Here is a 19575-nt window from a genome sequence, read left to right as displayed (position 1 = left end):
GAAAAAAGAAAATGTATGGTTGCTGGAAGGAGGGTCAGACAACATGGAAGGAATACAGGGACACTATTCGCGTTTGTAGGCAGAAAATTCATGTAGCCAAAGCCCAACTACAGTTGAAGCTGGCCATGTCTGTGGGAGACAACAAAAAGGTTTTTTTTAGATATGTGAACAGAAAAAGGAGGACCAAAGAAAACATAGGTCCGCTACTTGATGGGGAAGGTCTCCTCACAGACAAGGACATAGGCAAAGCAGAGACTTTTAATGCTTTCTTCGCCTCTGTCTTCAACGCTGATGATGGGCTTCGGGACCCAGGGTGCCCTGAGCTGGAGGACCATGATGGTGGGAATGATAAACTCCCAACCGACCCTGAACGTGTGCGGGATTTGCTGCTCCACCTGGATCCATACAAGTCCATGGGTCCGGTTGGGATTCATCCCACGGTGCTTAAAGAGCTGGCTGACATCATTGTGGGACCTCTCTCAATTATTTTTCAATGGTCTTGGGAATCTGGAGAGGTCCCAGTAGACTGGAAGCTGGCAAATGTTGTGCCAATTTTCAAGAAGGGCAAGAAAGAAGACGCTAGCAATTATAGGCCTGTCAGTCTCACGTCAGTGCCTGGTAAAATTATGGAGAGGATGATCCTTGAAGTTATTGAAGCGCACCTGGTGGACAATGCAGTCATTGGTCCCAGCCAACATGGGTTCATGAGGGGTAGGTCCTGCCTAACAAATCTGATTTCCTTTTATGATAAGATCACCCATCTAGTTGACCAAGGGAAACCAGCTGATGTGATCTTTTTGGACTTCAGCAAAGCTTTTGACACGGTTTCCCATAGGACCCTACTGGACAAAATGTCCAGCATACAACTTAACAAAAACATCATACGATGGGTGAGCAATTGGCTGATGCGCAGGGCTCAAAGGGTTGTGGTAAATGGGGCCACATCAGGCTGGCGGATGGTCATTAGTGGGGTCCCCTAAGGCTCCATTTTAGGGCCAGTCCTCTTCAATGTTTTTATAAATGATTTGGATGTAGGACTAGAAGGGGTTTTGAGCATATTTGCCAACGGCACCAAAATTAGAGGAGTTGTAGACTCTGCTGAAAGTGGAAAGGCCTTGCAGAGGGATCTGGACAGATTGGAGAGCTGGGTGATCACCAACCACATGAAGTTTAACAAAAGAAAATGCCAGGTCCTGCAGCTGGGACAGGGCAACCCCAGCTATACGTACAGACTGGGTGACGAGACGCTGGAGAGCAGCCCCGCAGAGAGGGATCTGGGGGTTGTGGTTGACAGCAAGTTGAATATGAGCCAGCAGTGTGCCCTGGCAGCCAGGAGGGCCAACCGTATCCTGGGGTGCATCAAGCACGGCATCGCTAGTCGGTCGAGGGAAGTGATTGTCTCACTCTGCTCTGTGCTGGTGCGGCCTCCCCTCGAGTACTGTGTGCAGTTCTGGGCACCACAGTACAAGAAGGACATTAAACTGTTGGAGAGTGTCCAGAGGAAGGCAACAAAGATGGTGAAGGGCCTAGAGGGGAAGACATATGAGGAGCGGCTGAGGGCACTGGGCCTGTTCAGCCTGGAGGAGGCTGAGGGGGGACCTCATCACAGTCTACAGATTCTTCATGAGGGGGAGTGGAGGGGCAGGCACCAACCTATTCTCCGTAATAACCAGTGACAGGACCTGCAGGAACGATGTTAAGCTGAGGCAGGGGAAGTTTAGGCTAGACATCAGGAAGAGGTTCTTCACCGAGAGGGTGGTCGCACACTGGGACAGGCTCCCCAGCGAAGCACTCACTGCACCAAGCCTGTCTGAATTTAAGAAGCAATTGGACTGTGCATGTAGTCACACGGTCTGTGTGGTGCCAGGAGTTGGACTCAATGATCCTTATGGGTCCCTTCCAACTTGGGATATTCTGTGATTCTATGATTCTACTTGTTGTGGTTTAACCCAGCAGGCAGCTGAGCACCACACAGCTGTTTGCTCACTCCCCACTCTGGGATGGGGGAGAGAATCAGAAAAAAAGTCAAACTCATGGGCTGAGATTAAGACAGTTTAATAGGACAAAAAATAAAGGGGAAATAATAATTGTATACATATATACATATACACAAAGCAAGTGATGCGTAACACAACTGCTCACCACCTGCCGACTGATGCCCAGCCAGTCCCTGAGCAGCAGCACCTGCCCCCCAGCCAACCCCCCCAGTTTATTGCTCAGCATGACACCACATGGTGTGAGACATCTCTTTGGCCATCTTACATCACCTGTCCTGGCTGTGTCCCCTCCCAGCAGGGCCGCACAAGGAGCTGAACAGTCCTTGGCTCTGTGTGAGCACTGCTCCGCAACAACTAAAACATCGGTTTGTTATCAGCATTAACAATAACAGCCACTATGAAGAAAATTAACCATATCCTAGCCAAAACCAGGACACTACTATATATAAACCACAAGAGACTTTGGTCTTTGGCACATACTCTATGTGCCTCTTTACCACATTATCTTTGCCACTATTAAAAAATACATTTAGTTTCTTAAGTTGGCACCATAAGGAAGAGTAGTAAGTTATCAAACAGTAATGAAGACTGAAAGCCAAGAACAGAACATTGATGTGGATATAGAAAAGCCAACAATTTTCTATAGTTTTGTTTGTTTTTTTTTTTTCTTGTTTATTTTCTAGCATTATAATGACTAAGCAGGCAGAGCAGCACATGAGGACTAGAAATACAATTCCTAAATAAGAGGATTTTGTCTCCAGCTGAAAGTATATGGATGCTTTTGCACTGCTGGTAAATCTGACAAATGTGAAATTACTGATAAAGAAATACTTATTCCAAAACATAATCCATTGTTGGCAAAAGCTTTTATCTACTATTAGTATTATTTAAATTTACCTAAATTGTTTTCCCACCAACAGAGTTCATGCTGCTTGCTCTCTCTTCCAGACAGAAGAGACAGTACTACGTCTGGTACTTGGTGCCAGGTCTGATGTAGAATCTTTTCATAGAAAAGTTTGTCATAAATGAAAGTCAGATTGCTTGAAAAAAAATATTGCTTTCAATTTCAATCCACTTTCAAAGACTTAAAGACTTTTGGTAAAAAAAAGACACAGGAAAAACAAGAAAAAATGTAAGAAAATGAGAAGTAAACCTGTTTGAAGTTTTATACTGACTGCCAGTGTTAGTCAAAGACTAACATACAACAGATCTTTACATTTTAATTGCAGTTTCAATTTTACAATTAAATTTTCTGTAGTTACAGTACAAAAGATGAATCAGAAATTAGAAATGGAAGATTAAGTTGAAATTTTAGAAAGTATCCCGTTTCCTACATATACAAAATTCCGAACACTGAATTGTGACAGACTAAGAATATATTCAAGCACATTCAGAAAGGAAATGCGGGTACTAAGAGACCAAATGGGAACTGAATTGGAAATTAATATAAAATACATTAGTAGCATTGAAGTATAATATTATTATCAGGGATTGCTATAGCCAGGCATTTAAAGAAATGTTTATAGGTTACGTTTTCAGGGACATTACAATGCAAAGTTACATGAGAAGTTCACATAAAGCAGGACAAAATACTAGATATTACAAAAACACAGGTAAAGAGCGAATGCCAAGAAATTACAAAATTAAAGTAACTAAAAAATTCTCATTTGATACCTCAAGTTTACTGCAATCAAAATTTGGTTTTAATCACTAAAACTCTAATTATCTGAAAGATAATTTGATAAAATACTTGCCTGTTACTTATCAACCATAGGAATCAATCAATGAATTCATAAAACTCTCTGAAGAGTAAAAAGGAAGTAAAATTTCTGCCTGTATGGAAAGGTTGGTATTAGTGATCTGCTTACTCAGGACACGCAACTTTAGCTGAATGGATCCAATTTCTTAGACTGTATGAGTCACTCAGGACAGCAGCATTATGTCACAAAGTATGAAAGAAAGAAATTTAGCATATTACAGTTTTTCACTTTCCTATTCATGAATGAGGGAAATATCATTACGATTCTACATGATACAAAGTAACTTACAGAATACAGAGGTTTTGATGAACAATTTTATTGAAAGCACTAAAAACAATAAATAAATAAATAAATTACTTTTTGAACTACAATAGAGAGTTGGCATACATTACACAGAACAACAATTCTCAAAAGATAGTGCTAGTCACTTTTGCTTAGACTCGAGTCTAGCACTGTTGCTCTCTGCCACTCCCAAATTATACAGAATTACTCTGAGGTCTACGCAGAAGTGATGGTGATCAGGATGTGTTGTCCTGAGAAGTTCTTTGATCACTTCGGGAAGCGCAAACGATTCAAACATCTTCTTATTGCTTCTGCAAAAGATTTAACATAGAATAATTGACATAAGATAATTGACAAGTTTCAACTTAACAGTAAAGATTTTACAGATCTATTATCTATCAGTTAAAAAAAAATTATATTGGGAGCTTCACATAACTCTGTCTCTAAGCAGAAAATTATCAATGCATTGTAAGAAAAATCTTGACAAAAATCATCAAGAACTATGCTTTCTCTTGACTAAATGGTATTTACATGTAGTACAGTGGAAGATCAAGGAAAACCTGTAAAAAGGTTTCCCCAATTAGAAGCAAGATTTCAGAAACAGGACACGTACAGAAAATCCACAATAACATCAAGGCAAATATAGTAATGAACTACTACAAAACCAAGGGTAAAAAATTTACTTTAAAGAATATATCAAAGTTCATTTTTTAAGATTCATGGCACTACCTGTGAGGTTGTCTTTTAATTAAAAAATTTAAAAATCTGGATTTCTGAGTACACTTTTAGTTTATTTCCAATGAAAAATATGATTTAAATTAGAGTATTTTACAGGAAAACTTTTTTTCCCCCCGAGTTCAATTTTGTTCCTAAGAAAAATCAAACTAAACCCTCAGTTTTGCAAATAACTAACTCTAATGTAAGCTACGGTTTAGTGTAAATACCTGCTTTTGTAAATGAAACAATCCCATTAAATAATGCACATCAATGGAACTCAGCAGCATTCTACCACTGACATGTTGAAGATCTTTGTTACAATAAATTAGTAACCAACAAGCAACGGAAACCTATTTTGTAAAGGTTAACATTCCCCCAAAGTCTTATATGGCTCAAGACCTTAAACTCTGTTTTTTTTTGATAGAGATGAAAATTGACAAAACTTAAATTTAAGTCACATACAAAACAATTTTCAGAGGACATTTTTACCAAGTAACTCGGTAAAACTGAAGGTCGGGGGGAAGAAAAGAAGGGTTTTCTTCTAAGCATTCTTGTCATCTAAATAAATAAGGAATATATGTTCTTTAGGCTAGTTATTTTTTAGTTCATATTCTGAACTACACAGATTTATAGGCAAATTGAGAGACTCATCTTACATATCTGTGACAAACATTTTAAACATAATTGCTAACAATGAAAGTCCAGTATTATTTGTATTGGAGCAAATGAACGTCAAAACAGAGATGAGCTTTTTAAAAAAAGAGAAATGTCCCCAAGTTCAGTGATCTAATGGTAATTAACAGAAAAACAGTAATAAAGGATTACTTTATTTCGGAGAGTTTCCGTAGCATAAAACAAATCTTTTTCAAAAAGCACATGTCTAGTCCGGGATTCTGAAGCAATTCAGAACAAGCACGGAAAACGGATTCAGTACTGCAGTATTCCAGGAAAAGCTGTAAGCAATCTGTAAAAGAAAATAATTAAAAAGTTTCATCACAGAACTTGGTGCAGGGAAAAATAAATCATTGATTTATAGCTTTTGAGGGCTTTATATGCCTCATGTTGTGCAACCATGAGAACAATGTAATAACTGGGTATATTCCAGGCATGTGACGCAAAAATCAGGTAAAACTAAGAACTAAAAACCACCCAAGTTCCTAAGAGTTCTGATGTCACCAGCACTTGTGGTATTAAAACAAGGCCTATTCCCCTAAAAACAAAGGAAAATAGGACACTGAACAATTTTAAACTCAAATTAAAAAATCTTATCTTCAACATGTTTATTCAATGTTAGTTGATCATGATCCTTTTCTTATGATTACATGAGGAGAACACTAAGCTATGCTAAAAAGACTCAAAAGGAAATATTTTAAGCTGCTGCAAAATGATGTACAGAAATAGTACCTGTAGACACTGATGTGATACTAGACAGCCTTTCATTATCAAAATACTGTCACTGTGCTGTTTCAAGACAGGCAGAATAGTAATTGAGAGGTCAGAGTTGGATAAGAACACCTGAATATCGAAACAATTCCTGTAAAATGCTGGATAATTTTTTAACATGGCCATATTGTATAATCTTTTCCATTTATCCTGCTCTCCAAAACTCAGTCAATTTAGAATAAAGTAAAATCTGTTCCCTTGTGTTGTTTCACTCTTGATTCTAATAGTACAGACTGATTTATAGCAACACCATAAAGAACATAAGTAATGATTTAATAGGTAACAGAACTGAACAAATTTGTTAGGAATCCAACAAAAGTCACTATTCACTGCGCTCTGCCCTTAGTGTATAAACACACTTGGTATGCCCCAGGATAAGTTACTTAGAATATGCCATTAAATTAATAGTTATTGTAATATTATTCTACTTTTACTGTAGAAGGAGGTCCTACAATTTATTCCTATAAATATCCACAAAATGCCTTAAATTCCTTTTTGTAGGTGTAAACAAATACCATATTCAGCTTACCTGGGCATTTTTTTGCTGGCTTGTTCTTACTGGTCTTAAAAATACTGTATTATTTTATTATTAAAAATTCTGGTCTTAAGGTATCTTAAAAATACTTTATTAATATATATATACACACATATACACACAGATACACTGTAAGAATGTTTTAACTGTGAGGTTTATAAAACAATATAAAAAATATGCTGAGGGATTTTTACTATAAAACAGAAGAGCCAAGGTGGAAATAATATCTCAAGTCTCACAAAGTTCAATTACGTGAAAGCAAACTGATAAAGACATGCATTTAAAGAGATTTTTCATACATCGTTTATATATTCATTTCAAATAAGCTTTTGCAGAATATATTTTAAATCATCAAAAATGTACAAAGTAAGCATATAATTTAAATGCCTGTCTATCTGATGAACTGGAAGAATAAAAACTGTATATTTTTAAATATTTTTGTTTCATCTCTGCACAGATTTTGTTTTTATTAACTACTGTAGAAAAACTAAATTGGAATCTATCCTGTCAGGATTTGACACAATTTTAAATAATCTGCAAAAGCCTCCCATTGTAACCATAAAAAAATGCAGCATTTTGTAGCTACATTAACTTAACTTGATTGGTAGACTGCAATGAACAATGACCAATTTATCACTGTTGACAGAATTCATCTGAAATTTACCCTCAAAGTAATCAGTCACTCACAGCATCAAATCTCACCAGCTATAGTTATTCAGAAAATTCTGTTTTATAGCTAAAGCTCTGTCACCTCAGAAAATGAAGACTGTCAGGAACACCAGCTTGAAGTTCATGTTTTCACAAATTAACCATTACAGTTTTGCTTCATTTCTAATTGCATGTGGATCTGCCAGGAGACTGGACCAACCCAACCGAGTGATGGAAAGTTAGCTCATGGAAAAGTTACATAAGGACCACAGAAACAGAAAACACTTGAAAGAAACAGTAACAACACTGAACAGCTTCCTAATGAGCTGTTGTCTCTAACACAGTCACCTGCAAGATTGGAACCATTTGCTGAGTTTAACTCATTCTCTTGTCATCAACAGCTGGGCCTGGTAAGAGCCAGTGGTTATGGCACAACAGAGGGCAGGCAAGATAACAGTCAGCGCAAGGCCCCTCGAGTGTGGATGCCTTCGTGGGTGACCCCGAGTTAAGAGACCCCAAGGACAGCTTCAGCCCATCACCCAATACGCGTTGACCTCAGGATGGTATGAATTGCTCTTCAGCTTCCTAGATGTGCAAGACCTTCACGCAGCTGTGACACGGGATGTACGGGAGACCAGCGCCATTCTCAAATGACAATCACACACACACAAAAAAAAAAGCAATAAAAAAGGTTAAAAATAGAACAGGATTCCTTATGTCACAGAAGTCAGTTGGACTGAACAGAAGTTTACAAGGAACAGAAAAGACCAGAACAAAAACCTACACCTTGGAGGCCAGGAACTACCTTTATAACAAGACAGATTGTATGAAAAGTTGTTCTTTTTTAACAAGGTCTAACAACCCCTCACCCCCCCATAAAAGCAGAAGGTCTGCCAGCCACAGAAGTAAAAATATCAAAAAATAACTAGTAAGGCCCGCACAAGAAAGATGGGACAGAAGATAAAGGCATTTTAGTCTTTTGGGTGCACACCTTGGCTAGTTTGCTGGTTTGCAGGAAATCTATCTTGATGGAAAGGACAAGGAAGGACAAGCCCCAAACCTGTAATTCCAAAAGAGCCCTTTAGGCAGGGACACCACAGCAGACCTCAGGAATCTGAAAGAAACGTTAGCTGGATTTTATGACAAGGAAAGTTAGACAGTTGTTGCTAACAAGTTGGGAAGTGGCACTTTGTGAAGAGGGAACAGCCAATGTAATACATGTATGTAGGACATGTACAAAAAAAACCAAACCAATCTGAACATATTCATGCCCTTCAATAAAACTCCCAAGACATTTTCAGAAACTAAAGACAGAAGTGTGCTATAGGTTTATGCAGCATTACATGCAATATCATTGTATTGGAGAAAATGGGGATTAGAAAAAGAACTGGAAGGTGTGTAAGGAGTTGGCTAAAAAGAAAGCAAACCATCTGGCTTTGAAAAGTGAACTTCTAGTTTTAAACGGTCTAGTTTTAAACAGCAACCAATATGGTCTGACCGTTGAAGAGTGATTCTAATGAGGCCTTAGAGAGAAAAACACCATTCCACAAATAACCTAGATAGCCTGTAAATCGCAGCTATACGCTATTCGGGGTTACTTTGTTTAGTAAACCAGGAAAAGCCTAACGACCTACTAGAATCACTAAAGGAATCACAACTCTCTCTTCCAGGTGGAAACCTAAAAGAGCTTTGTTCCAACAATTCTTCTGTCCTTGCCTGCCTTATTTCCTCTGTTCCACTCCTGCAATAACCAGCTCAGAACTAAGCACAATATTTCAAACAAGATGACAAACTCAAATAAAGTCTTAACATAATTAAACCTAACCTGAGATGCAACTCATATGATTCTGGAACATCATGTCATATAAATAAAGTCTGAACTCTTACAATACACAGGTGTTATTCAAACTGCACAAATTATACCACCTACTTCCAAAAAAAGCCCCAAGGAAAATAACCTTCTTTATAAAATTACTTCAGCTATAGCATTGGTCTCAATTTTCCTCGAATGTTACAGAGAAACATTGGCTAATAAGTACAATTGTTCTATGAGTCAAATTAAGAAAAAAAGTATTAAAATTTGGTTTTGTTCAACTGAACAGTGTTTGAGGTGCATTCAAAGTTTATCAAAGCATTAAATCTACTTTCTGTGACAATGTTATCAGATCAGGTTTTGTTATCACACCCATCTTCGGGCAGGTTCATAGCTTAAAGATCACTCAAGAATTAATTATTCCTCCACCTCTGCCTGCTGATTCCTCTCTTCCTTGTAAAAAAGAACTAGCAGAAGAAAGTAACAATCAGAAAAGTAGAAGATATTGCATATGAACACGTAACCTGAGCTGGAAAGTACCAAAGAACATACAATAACAAACTGACAGAAAGAGAAAGAAAGTACCAAACAATGTTATCTTTCAGACCTCCACCATTTCCAATTGAAACAATGGTGTCGGGACTCTCCCCTGACAGGATTCTGGATGTGAAACACCTGAACCAAAATGGGGATGGGGTACATAAAAAGCTGTGTGCCAGTAAAGATGAAGAGCAAATAAGATTATTAATTCTAATTTGCCATTAAGATACTGCATATTGACAGGAAACAGATGATACCAATACCTCAACTGTTACATTTGACGTTATGTTTTCAGTAACTGGATGCCTTATTAGCATTGTTGACGTGTGAACTAGCAAGGGAAACTTGGACACCCACTGGATCAGAAATACTACGAAGCCAAAAGGAATGATACTGCTCTAAAATCTGAAAAAATGAGTACTGAAACCAAGTCGGTCAATGGGCTTAAGCAATACTGCAGAATCTCTTATTATAATTTCTATCAAAGCACAGAAATGTCCATCTTAGGCCAATAGGTGCTTTCTTCTCATGCAGCTTAAGTAATTTCCCTCAATATATGAGGGAGTCTAGGCCTTATGTCTGGAATATGAGGACGAGAATTTTTTTTTTTTTTTTCAGGAAAAAACCTACAAGAGGGCTTCAGATAGGTCTGAAATGTATAGAACCATTAGCATATATTGCTTACTGTAACAACAGGTACATGCAGTTACAGGAAGAGGCAGTGCAAAGCATTTGGTATTTCACATCTGACTCATCTTGCAGCCTGGACAATTAAAATTTGAATCCATAAAAATACTTCACAAAAAAATAAATTAAAAAATTAAGTTATGAAAAAGAACATCTGAAAAAAATCAGTGCTTTTTTTTTCTTACTCAGTTTCTAATCACGTAAGCTGTAACGGTAATATGTTTAAACAAAAATACTGGAATAATCATATAGACTCAGAAGATTATTCCAGCAAATCGAAAGAATGCTTAGGGATTGCATATCATAGAGAAAAAATATAGACTTCGACTCCTGTTGGTCAGAGGCTGTTTCGTTGGGTAACACGTTTCCATATTTTAGTACAAGATCAGCTACTTATGACTTCATATTTAAGGCTGCATAACAATAAAGTTTTAAAATTGTGCATAAAGTCCTGTTTTAGTCTAACACAGAGAGACCTCTGAATATTCACAGCCACCTTCCAGTTTGCTTTTAATAACTTGTTCATAAGAAACATACAAAGGTATGAAATTATGATTACCTGTCAACAATACTACTTGTCATCATTAACAATTTCTTGGAAAACATTAACTATATATTGGAAAAGAACAGAATCTGACTATAGCATGTATATAGGCAATTCCTTATACCAAAGAGAAAGGCTCTGCATAAGGCTTTATATCCAGTTGCTGAAAAATAAATTCTCAATCATATGTTAATCCAATTAAGCATTAGTCCTCCTTCCCTGGTTTTGCATATATATCTTCTCTGAGAAGCAACATGGCAAAATGTGAACTTCTCACAATTTATCTCCATTATTCTTCTAAATCTAGGCATCTAGCATATCAAAATGACTACTGCTAGGTAACAGAACATGTACTGTTAGTGGAATTTTTCTTCAAAGTCATGTCAGATACCATCAACCCTGCTTAGGTTTTTCTCTCCCAGTTACTTTACCAATCAAAATTACGATGATTAGAAATACTTTGGTGTAAAAAAAACTAAACTAACCACACGGTCTGAAAGGAAGAAAACAACATCAGGTAAATCTTTCTGCCACTTATCTCACTACAAAATGGCTTCTAACTCAATGTTTTTCCATCCCAAGTTAAACACGCTTTCTATTTTCACCGCTATAGTACATGGTAACAAAATACCCCAAGCCAACAATATGTATTTCACAAATAGCAGCAGTCCCTTCTCCTCCCCTTTTCTGTTCTAAAAAAACAGTGAATGATTTTTATTCTAAGAAAAGTAACAAGGATTATTCCACACGACACTGGAATGGCTCACTAGTTTTGTGTTCATCCAGACTGTTATCAACTGATTCTTTGCCTGTATCACCTGGAAAAGCACTGTGAATAATGAGATTATTAACCCTTTTATAGGACCACACTACAGAACAATTCAGCGAAACATAACCATCTCTTACAGATGTGCCATTTCCAATTATTTGAAAGTGAAAAATGGCTAGGGGAGAGCTGTTCATGGGGGGGGAGGGGGGGAGATAAACTTTTTTTTTTTTTTTTTATCTCCACCTGCTAACAGGATTTCATGAAATGGCTGCCCTGGCACAGTCTTACTTCAAAAGAAAAATACTCATTGGCAAAACATCAGCAAGGTAAACCAGTGCAATAAACAGAAAAGCTAAACTAAATATAATAACAAAAAAATCACACCAGTAAGAAAGCAACCAGGACAATATGTAAAGCATGGATGCTGACAGCGAGAAGAGACAGACAATTCAGAAACATACTTTATATCTCTAATGAATTTAAATGACACAAATAAATGCTAATGCTAGATTAGGTTATTTATAGAGAAGCATCACGTTATTTTTTACTTGGTATTTATACTTATCTCACCTATTTTCATCATAACTTTTTTTTTTTTTTTTTTCAATTACTCACTTTTATCAGAGCTCCTGGCCATCTCAGTTAATGCATCAAGAGCACAAGAAAGGAGACATTTTCTGGATATAGTTAAGTGGCTTAGTACGACAGGCACACATTGGTATTGCAAAAATAACATCTTTCCTTCATCTGTTCTCAAGTCCACGCAAAGGGAACGAAATGCATGAGTCAGGTAATTCACTGAAAGATAACAGAAAACAGGGAATAAAAATTCTATAATCACAGTTCCATTAGATGATCACAAACATGTGAATATTTATCCTAAGAGTTACTGTTGCAAATATATACTAATAAAAAAAAGTTAGATGGCTGAAAATATTAATTTTATTTATTTATTTAAAGGCATACTCTGCCTATTTTTATTCCTTAAAAAAATTGTTGTGAGTGGAAAAAAAGACATGCTACAACTCACAAATTGAGCAAAATATATTTACAAACATAAAACCTTTCTAATATCTTCCTTAAGAGAGAAAAGGAAATCACAAGCTGCATAGTTTGGGACTATATTGGTTTCAACATCTGGGAAGCCTCTAATAAAGGAGTAAAAGGCTAATTCATCTGAATAAGTGCAATTACTTTCATGACAGCAACTATTCGCATTCCTTTCCATAAAAGGCTGTAGTTTAAGTTTCAGTGCATCTATGTTATATACGCATCCATTTTGGAGAGCACTAAATTATTCAGAGAATTTAGATTAAGTGAATCAATTCAATTTTCTTAATTTCATGATGTCAAATCTTCCTCAATATCTTGGAATAGCATTGATCATCCGGAGCACAGAAAATTAGGAGTAAGGCAAAAATTTATCACACAGCAAAAGTTTAATTGCAGTGCCATCTGCTGGATATTAGCATCTTGAAGGAAACAGGATATATATTTAAACTGAACATGCTGCTTTATCATCACTAGATCATTAGACACGTGGTCAGTGATGAAAATTCATACACAGTAAGTTTCAACATACATTTAATAGATTTTTTTTCCACGTTCTATAAGCTTGCAGTAAAAACCAACCATGAGAAGCTAAACTGATTCATTCTGATCAACAGCTTTCATCTGCTTACAGTTAATCTCTGCAATAAGTACTTTTTTTTGTATTGTAATTCATTTTCATCATTTTTATCAACCATTTCTAGAAATGTGAGTTTCAATTTCAGGGTAATCATCGTGCTTCACCAAAATATACTGACTGAAACTATATGATACTGAAATTGAAAATATACCGATTCTTCCCTCCAACAGCTGAAATACTGTACTTGCTTATTAATGGTGTCAGGATGGTCTTCCAGAATGTTTAAATCCTGTTTATTCTAAGCACTACCAGTATAAATACTGCACAGGTCAGTATTTTTGTCATCACTTCAACGAAAATTTTTTGTCTTTTCAGGCTCTGTTTGTTTTTAAAGAAACTCCTGCTGAGAAGAGATGCTACGGCATCCTGGAGATTGCACAAGTGGAGTAACTGTCATGAACTGAAGCAAAAGTCACTAAGAACTGTGATATCTCCAGACAAGTATGACCTTGTTTGCTTTGCCTGTTAACAAAATACATTACTATACTGCATCAGCATATAGTAGCATTTTTCAATGTTTTTCAATGTTGATAATGTTTATGGGTAGCCACTTGCAGTGACAGACTTGGTAGGAGAGGAGGGGAGACAGCAGAGAGGTAAGAGCTAGACAGACTATGAGCTTTACATCAAACTTGGACAAAGCAATGAAATTCTAGAACTCTCTGAAATTTGCTACTGATTTCAGTTTACTGAAGAGCAATTAGCTGTACCATTATATGCAGTGAAGATCTTGACAAACAAATCACTGCTAGAGTGATTGCTTGAGAGAATTACCAACATCTCTTTTCCCCTTCGTCACAAAAAACGTTGATCTCACTGACAACAATAACACATATTAAAATGACCACACAAATTATGACATGAATAATAGCAAGGTTCATACTTCCTTCCCTATATTATGCTTTATCAGGTGGTAAAATTCAAATAAAACATCCTTCACTAATAAAGCATTACAGATGCTACAGTATCATTGAACTGCTGCATTTTGTAAATTTGTTTTTCATCCAGGCACATTCCTGGAAATAAGATTTTTTAAAAAAAAGGATAAAAATAAAAAGATGATAAAAAAAGACATCATAAAAACCAGAACTTACCTCGCTGAAACTTCGCTGTTTCAAGCAAAATTAAAGTTGACAGAAACCTCAAAGGCATAAAGGAGCTTGTAAAGAAAAGTACAGTTTTTGGTGTACTCTGTGTAGACTTTTCAGACCATGTTTGCAGGTTTCCCTGATGTTCTATGCCTTTGAAAATAACTTCTCCAAGTCTCTCCATTGTTGATGTCATGCTTGCATGCTGTTTCAAACAACGTGCACATTTAGTGTAAACATTAAAATACAAGAAAATCCTGTCTACTATGTATAGATATGTATGTTCCCCTAAGGATTAAATATTAAATAGCAAATGCCTTGACCATGTATTGCAATATAATCTGTACTACTTTGCGTTCCATAAGCAGTTGAACAACATTAGCACAGGGCCTTGTCAACACACACTTCACAAAAAGACAAGGTAGTCAGGACCCCTGATATGCTGACATTATTTAATTTGCCTCTGGTTCCAGAATAAAGTCAGTTCAAACTCAGCTTTAATCAACGCTGCCTACTACACTATACTCTTTTCTGAAGATGCCTGAAGCTAGATCCTACAAAAGCATTTACAGAATTAAGGTCTAAACATGAACCTTAAGAATACCGTACAGGTAAGACGTATTGGACTTTTCAACAAACTGTACAGAAATATTACTTCGGAATCAAACTTAATAACATGCTCATTTAGAATATTTTCTTATTAGCACTAGAACCACCAGCTTACAGTTCTATTCAGTTAGACACTGAGTAGAGAACAAAGAAATCAAAATTCCTTTGCTACTTTGCCACACATTGCCATCAATTTCAACAAATCTCATGCATAAAGTGAACAAAAATATATTTCTTTTCCTAGTTCACAAGTTTTGGAAGCACATAGGTAAAATATCATTCCTGAGATGCTAGACACTGCTGCAACAAAGATCACATATGTATGTAAAAATATGTTTACATACATGGTGCAAAATATAACAATGAATGTGAGAAAGTTAATTTGATGAGAATTATTTTTTCATTTGCTATGTATCTGTGGTAGGAATTTATGCTTTGCAAAGAGAGCAAAGTTTCTTTTATATATAATCCCTGAAAACATCTACTTTTCATACTCATTTATAATACAAAATATCACTCGGGAACTTACCTTATTACCAGTGTTTATCTGCCTTAGAGACCAGTAGATAAATTGAATGACAGGCATATATAGTTTAGGATCCACAAATGGCATCCACTGGAGCTGTCCAGTGACCACATGCAAAAGCTGTAAAAATACAGAATGGCAAAGTTATATGCAGTATATGAACTTACAGTATAAGCTAACCACAAGTAAAAAGCAAACAAAGAAAAACAAAACAAAACAACACTAAAGTAAAATAAACTTATTCCCAGAGTTTAACAGACTACATGTGCAAATACTCACTGTGCAGACCTGGTACAGGTAACAGAATTATATACATATACTGAATTTACATTTTACACAGGTTTACACAAAAAGTGGAAAGACATTGTGTGAGCTCAGACTCTGAAGTCTAATACCAATGGCTACAAATTTTAAATATAATGAAAAAAACACTGTAAAAGCAGATTTCCTGAACACCTCACTGATTTCCAAGCCTTGGTATCCCAAGAAAGACGGTGTTAAAAGAATTGCATGGTATCATCTTTTATAAGACATAAATTGAACTTTTAATACCTAATATCAGCACTAAAATACTTTAAATTAGATGTGTATATCTCCTTAGAAAAAAGGAATTACATACAGTATTACAGATAAAACACAAGACAAATTATCAGCTGATAAAAATGACTTAAAAGAGAAAGACAGGTGGAATCTAAAGTTCAGACTGAACAGTACACATTTCCTTAAAAATGATCTGTATGTTCCACGAATGACAAATTATCTCTTATATCTCACTGTTGGAATTAATACTGATGGACTGTCATTTTCTTTTAATTAATGTATTCAAAGCGCGTATAAAACAGGCTGACCTGTTACACTCTCAAAAATAATAAAAAGAATCTTAACATTTTAGCCTCAACAAATTCAAATGCCTTTACCTTCATACAATTTTCTGGAGTGCAGTTTTCTTTAGCACACTGAGGTTTATCATTGCCCTCTCTCTCTCCTTGTATTTCTATTTTGCTAAGGTGTTCGTTTGAGATCCAGTCCATAAGAATAGTTAAGAGGTCGTAAACTTTTGAATTCAGTAGTACCTGTAATACATCCACAACATCAGTTATTTCAGCTTTCAAGTTTATGATTTTCTAAACCACAACACCAATAGACTAAAATATATGAGTACATTAGTAATACGCAAATGCTTTATTATGTGCTTAGACAAATGTTTATGAAAGGCTTGGGAAGAATTGGGAAGAGATTTTCACATACAAAATCAATCTATTTTATAATTCTAACGAAATGCTTTAAAAAGGAAAAAGCAAATCTTTAATGATCTGTGCATGTGGAAATCCTCATTTTGATACATGTGATACACTCCTTTGCTTTATTTCATACAATCTACTTATGCTAAATTTTAACTGTGTAAGTAGCACCGTTAGAAGAATAAAGACTTCATGACATTGTCATTCTGTCCCTCTACTACAACTGTACAGAAAAACTCTGTGAAAGGTATCCAGAGGTTCCTGAAGACAGGCTGCACAAACAGCTCTTTAAAACCTTCACAGGTCTTCTTGTATCTACCTTCAGACAACTGTTCTTCTCTTCACTCAGAATTATAACTACTGATGCTGCTCATATATCACTTGCGACTAAAGTACGCTAAAACCTACGTACACAGAGAAATATGTTGGCTATATAGAGACAGTACAGTTTTAAGGCATCTGATATAGATCAAGTAGAATGGCGTGAATATCTCTCTTTCTCATTTCAGTTTAGCCTCTAGCGGGAGAAAGTCATTACCAGTCGGGAAATGTTGGCAGAGTACTAGCAGAGGACTTGCTACTGACTGGAATAACATGGAGACAGAAAGTATTTCATTAAGTGATGCAAGAAGGTATTTTAAGGAAAACAAGGTGATCCTTTTGGAACTATATATGAACACTGCATTTATCCTTTCCCACATTAAAGACCATTTCCCCAAAGTATAACAGCAGTACAATCATCTCTGGCTTATAAAATTAAAATTTGTTATCTGACTTCTCTAACTACATTTCAGCTGGTTTTATTCATAAAGGACAGTGTTGTACTGTAGCAGTAACCAGAATAAGTTTAAGATTTGCTCTGACACAGCGGAAGAAAACAGTTACAGTGCAGGCAGAATATAATTTTAATTCATAGTTGAGAGATAACATGAGAGGAAGAAGAAAACAGCTAAATAAGCAAAAAACATATACATACACAATATAAAATTCAAAAGACATTTTTAGCAACATACTTTATTCTTTCAGTTGACTGTTTCTCCCAATATAGTGTCTACCTATTCCTACTGTAATTAACTCACTAAAAAAAAATCAATAAAAATTATTTTATTTTTCTAATTTCTAGCATTTTCTAATTTCTAGCAGATACATAACGTTCTACTGCCTAAAGTCTTTCACACAGATCTTTCACCTTGCCCAGTCCTTACCTTATCACTTTCTGATGCTCCTGTCTCATTTTCCTCCTTAACAGGTTTAGGTTGGCACACCACTCCTCCTGAATCATTGGACTTCTGTGCCATTACCAATGCATGCTTCTGCTACAATAAAATGTAACAATTATATTTCACTTGTTAACTATAAAGGAAGAAGGTACCTGGAAGAAGAAACCTTACCTGTAAATCATTTAACTGAGCTTGCATGCTTCTTGCTCGATTATCTAACTTCTTGTTCTGTTCGTTCGCGTCACTTAACTGAAAGAATCAAAAACCATTCAAATAGCTGTAGATTCAAAACTCACTTTTTGACTTAACCATCACATTGAAATCATTTGATGTGATTGCTAAAAGTTCAATTTTTTTCTTCTCAGCATGGACAGTGATAGAAACAAAATCACTGTCCACTTCCTCAACAAATCACGGGATGGCCGAGGTGGGAAGGGACCTCTGGAGACCATCTGGTCCAACCATCTTGTTTAAACAGGGCCACCCAGAGCAGGCTGCCCAGGACCACGTCCAAGCAGCTTGTGAAGATCTTCAAGGACGGGGACTCCTCAACCTCTCCAGGCAACCTCTGCCTGGATAAATAAAATAGTCGTGGCTCTTTGTTGACTTGCGGCCCAACCTTTCCGCTTACAGGGGAAGAATAAGCACAATACCTCTTTAGGGATATAGGCACTACGTATTTGATTACTTCTCATAAAGAAATGACACAAAAAACGGAGTGCATGTTTCAAGAATGGTCTAATGGCCTTGGAAAGAGAGAGGGTGAAAGTTTTCTTCTCGCAAGAATGACACTGTCACTGACCATGCTCTGTGAGAAAAGAATACGAGGCAAACTATAACCTCCATTTAAATATAAGTAACGTACTCTATGGATACAACAAACATCCCGATCATCATGTAAGTCCTCTGTGAATACTTCAGTTTGCACAAAAGAGGAGGACAAAGATTTTACTGAGACTAGGAAGCAGATGATTTTCATCAGACTCAAGAGCATCAGAACTGCAATTCACTGAAGGAGCAATGGTCAAAAGAGTTTACGTAGCAATTTGCCTGTCAGCATTTAGGTCAGATTTAAGTCAAGTGAGAAGAAAACTTTAACTCTGTATTATTGTGAACCACTGTCTCAGCGTGTCCTTAAGAACAGAGAAAATATTCCTTTAATTAACACTTTCAAAAATAACTGAAGATACTGAGTAATCATGGAATTAGAAATACACATACTACTTTTTATTTAATAGAATCAGCAGAGCAATTCAGCACAGGGTGGCTTCCATTATAAAATACTTTCTCTCTATCCAATCTCAGTTTGCTTCAAAGGATATGGTTAGTCTTTCCTAAAATCACCTGTTGCTACAGGGTCAGAGGACTAACTCTAATTTCTTTAATACTGGAAAAGATCTGAGAGACTAAATTTCACGTGCTAGAAAATGAAGCAGAAAGTAATTACAACCATTCACACAATTCTT

General features: G+C 36.3%; 2 protein-coding genes across 5 annotated transcripts in view; one reads left to right on the top strand and one right to left on the bottom strand.

Annotated features, from left to right (window-relative positions):
* The window catches only part of LOC310892160 (tumor necrosis factor receptor superfamily member EDAR-like), a 461331-nt gene that overhangs the window by 302308 nt on the left and 139448 nt on the right, over positions 1–19575 (top strand). The gene's annotated exons all lie outside the window — the stretch shown is intronic.
* On the bottom strand, positions 2631–18225 carry LOC310892176 (coiled-coil domain-containing protein 138-like). Of its 4 annotated transcripts, XR_014577914.1 has the most exons (9): positions 18095–18225; positions 16566–16721; positions 15652–15768; positions 14520–14718; positions 12351–12533; positions 8374–8442; positions 7731–8027; positions 5582–5720; positions 2631–4350 (listed from the first exon to the last, which is right to left on the bottom strand). XR_014577914.1 is itself a non-coding variant. In XM_083819604.1 (7 exons), exons 1-7 carry the CDS (start codon positions 18185–18187, stop codon positions 7960–7962), a joined length of 885 nt encoding a protein of 294 aa, XP_083675730.1. In that variant the 5' UTR covers positions 18188–18225; the 3' UTR covers positions 6812–7959. The 4 variants fall into 4 exon arrangements, 2 of the variants coding, with proteins under 2 accessions (XP_083675730.1, XP_083675731.1); XM_083819604.1 differs by lacking the exons at positions 2631–4350; positions 5582–5720 and having other exon boundaries at positions 6812–8027; XR_014577915.1 differs by lacking the exons at positions 2631–4350; positions 5582–5720 and having other exon boundaries at positions 7947–8027; positions 8374–8496.

Source organism: Anser anser (assembly GCF_964211835.1).
Source record: "Anser anser genome assembly, chromosome: 1".
NCBI classification, from domain to species: domain Eukaryota; kingdom Metazoa; phylum Chordata; class Aves; order Anseriformes; family Anatidae; genus Anser; species Anser anser.
The sequence above is the reverse complement of the archived record's forward strand: the minus strand, read 5'-3'. Positions and strand labels throughout refer to the sequence as shown.

Bases quoted from the DNA above. Each gene is read 5' to 3' on its own strand.
- LOC310892176 (XM_083819604.1), bottom strand. From the start codon at position 18,187: ATGGCACAGAAGTCCAATGATTCAGGAGGAGTGGTGTGCCAACCTAAA. The intron at 14,719-15,651 runs GTAAGTTCCCGA...TGTTTGAAACAG, and splicing joins AGATAAACACTGGTAATAAG to CATGCAAGCATGACATCAAC. The intron at 12,534-14,519 runs GTAAGTTCTGGT...GTTATCTTTCAG, and splicing joins AACAGCGAAGTTTCAGCGAG to TGAATTACCTGACTCATGCA.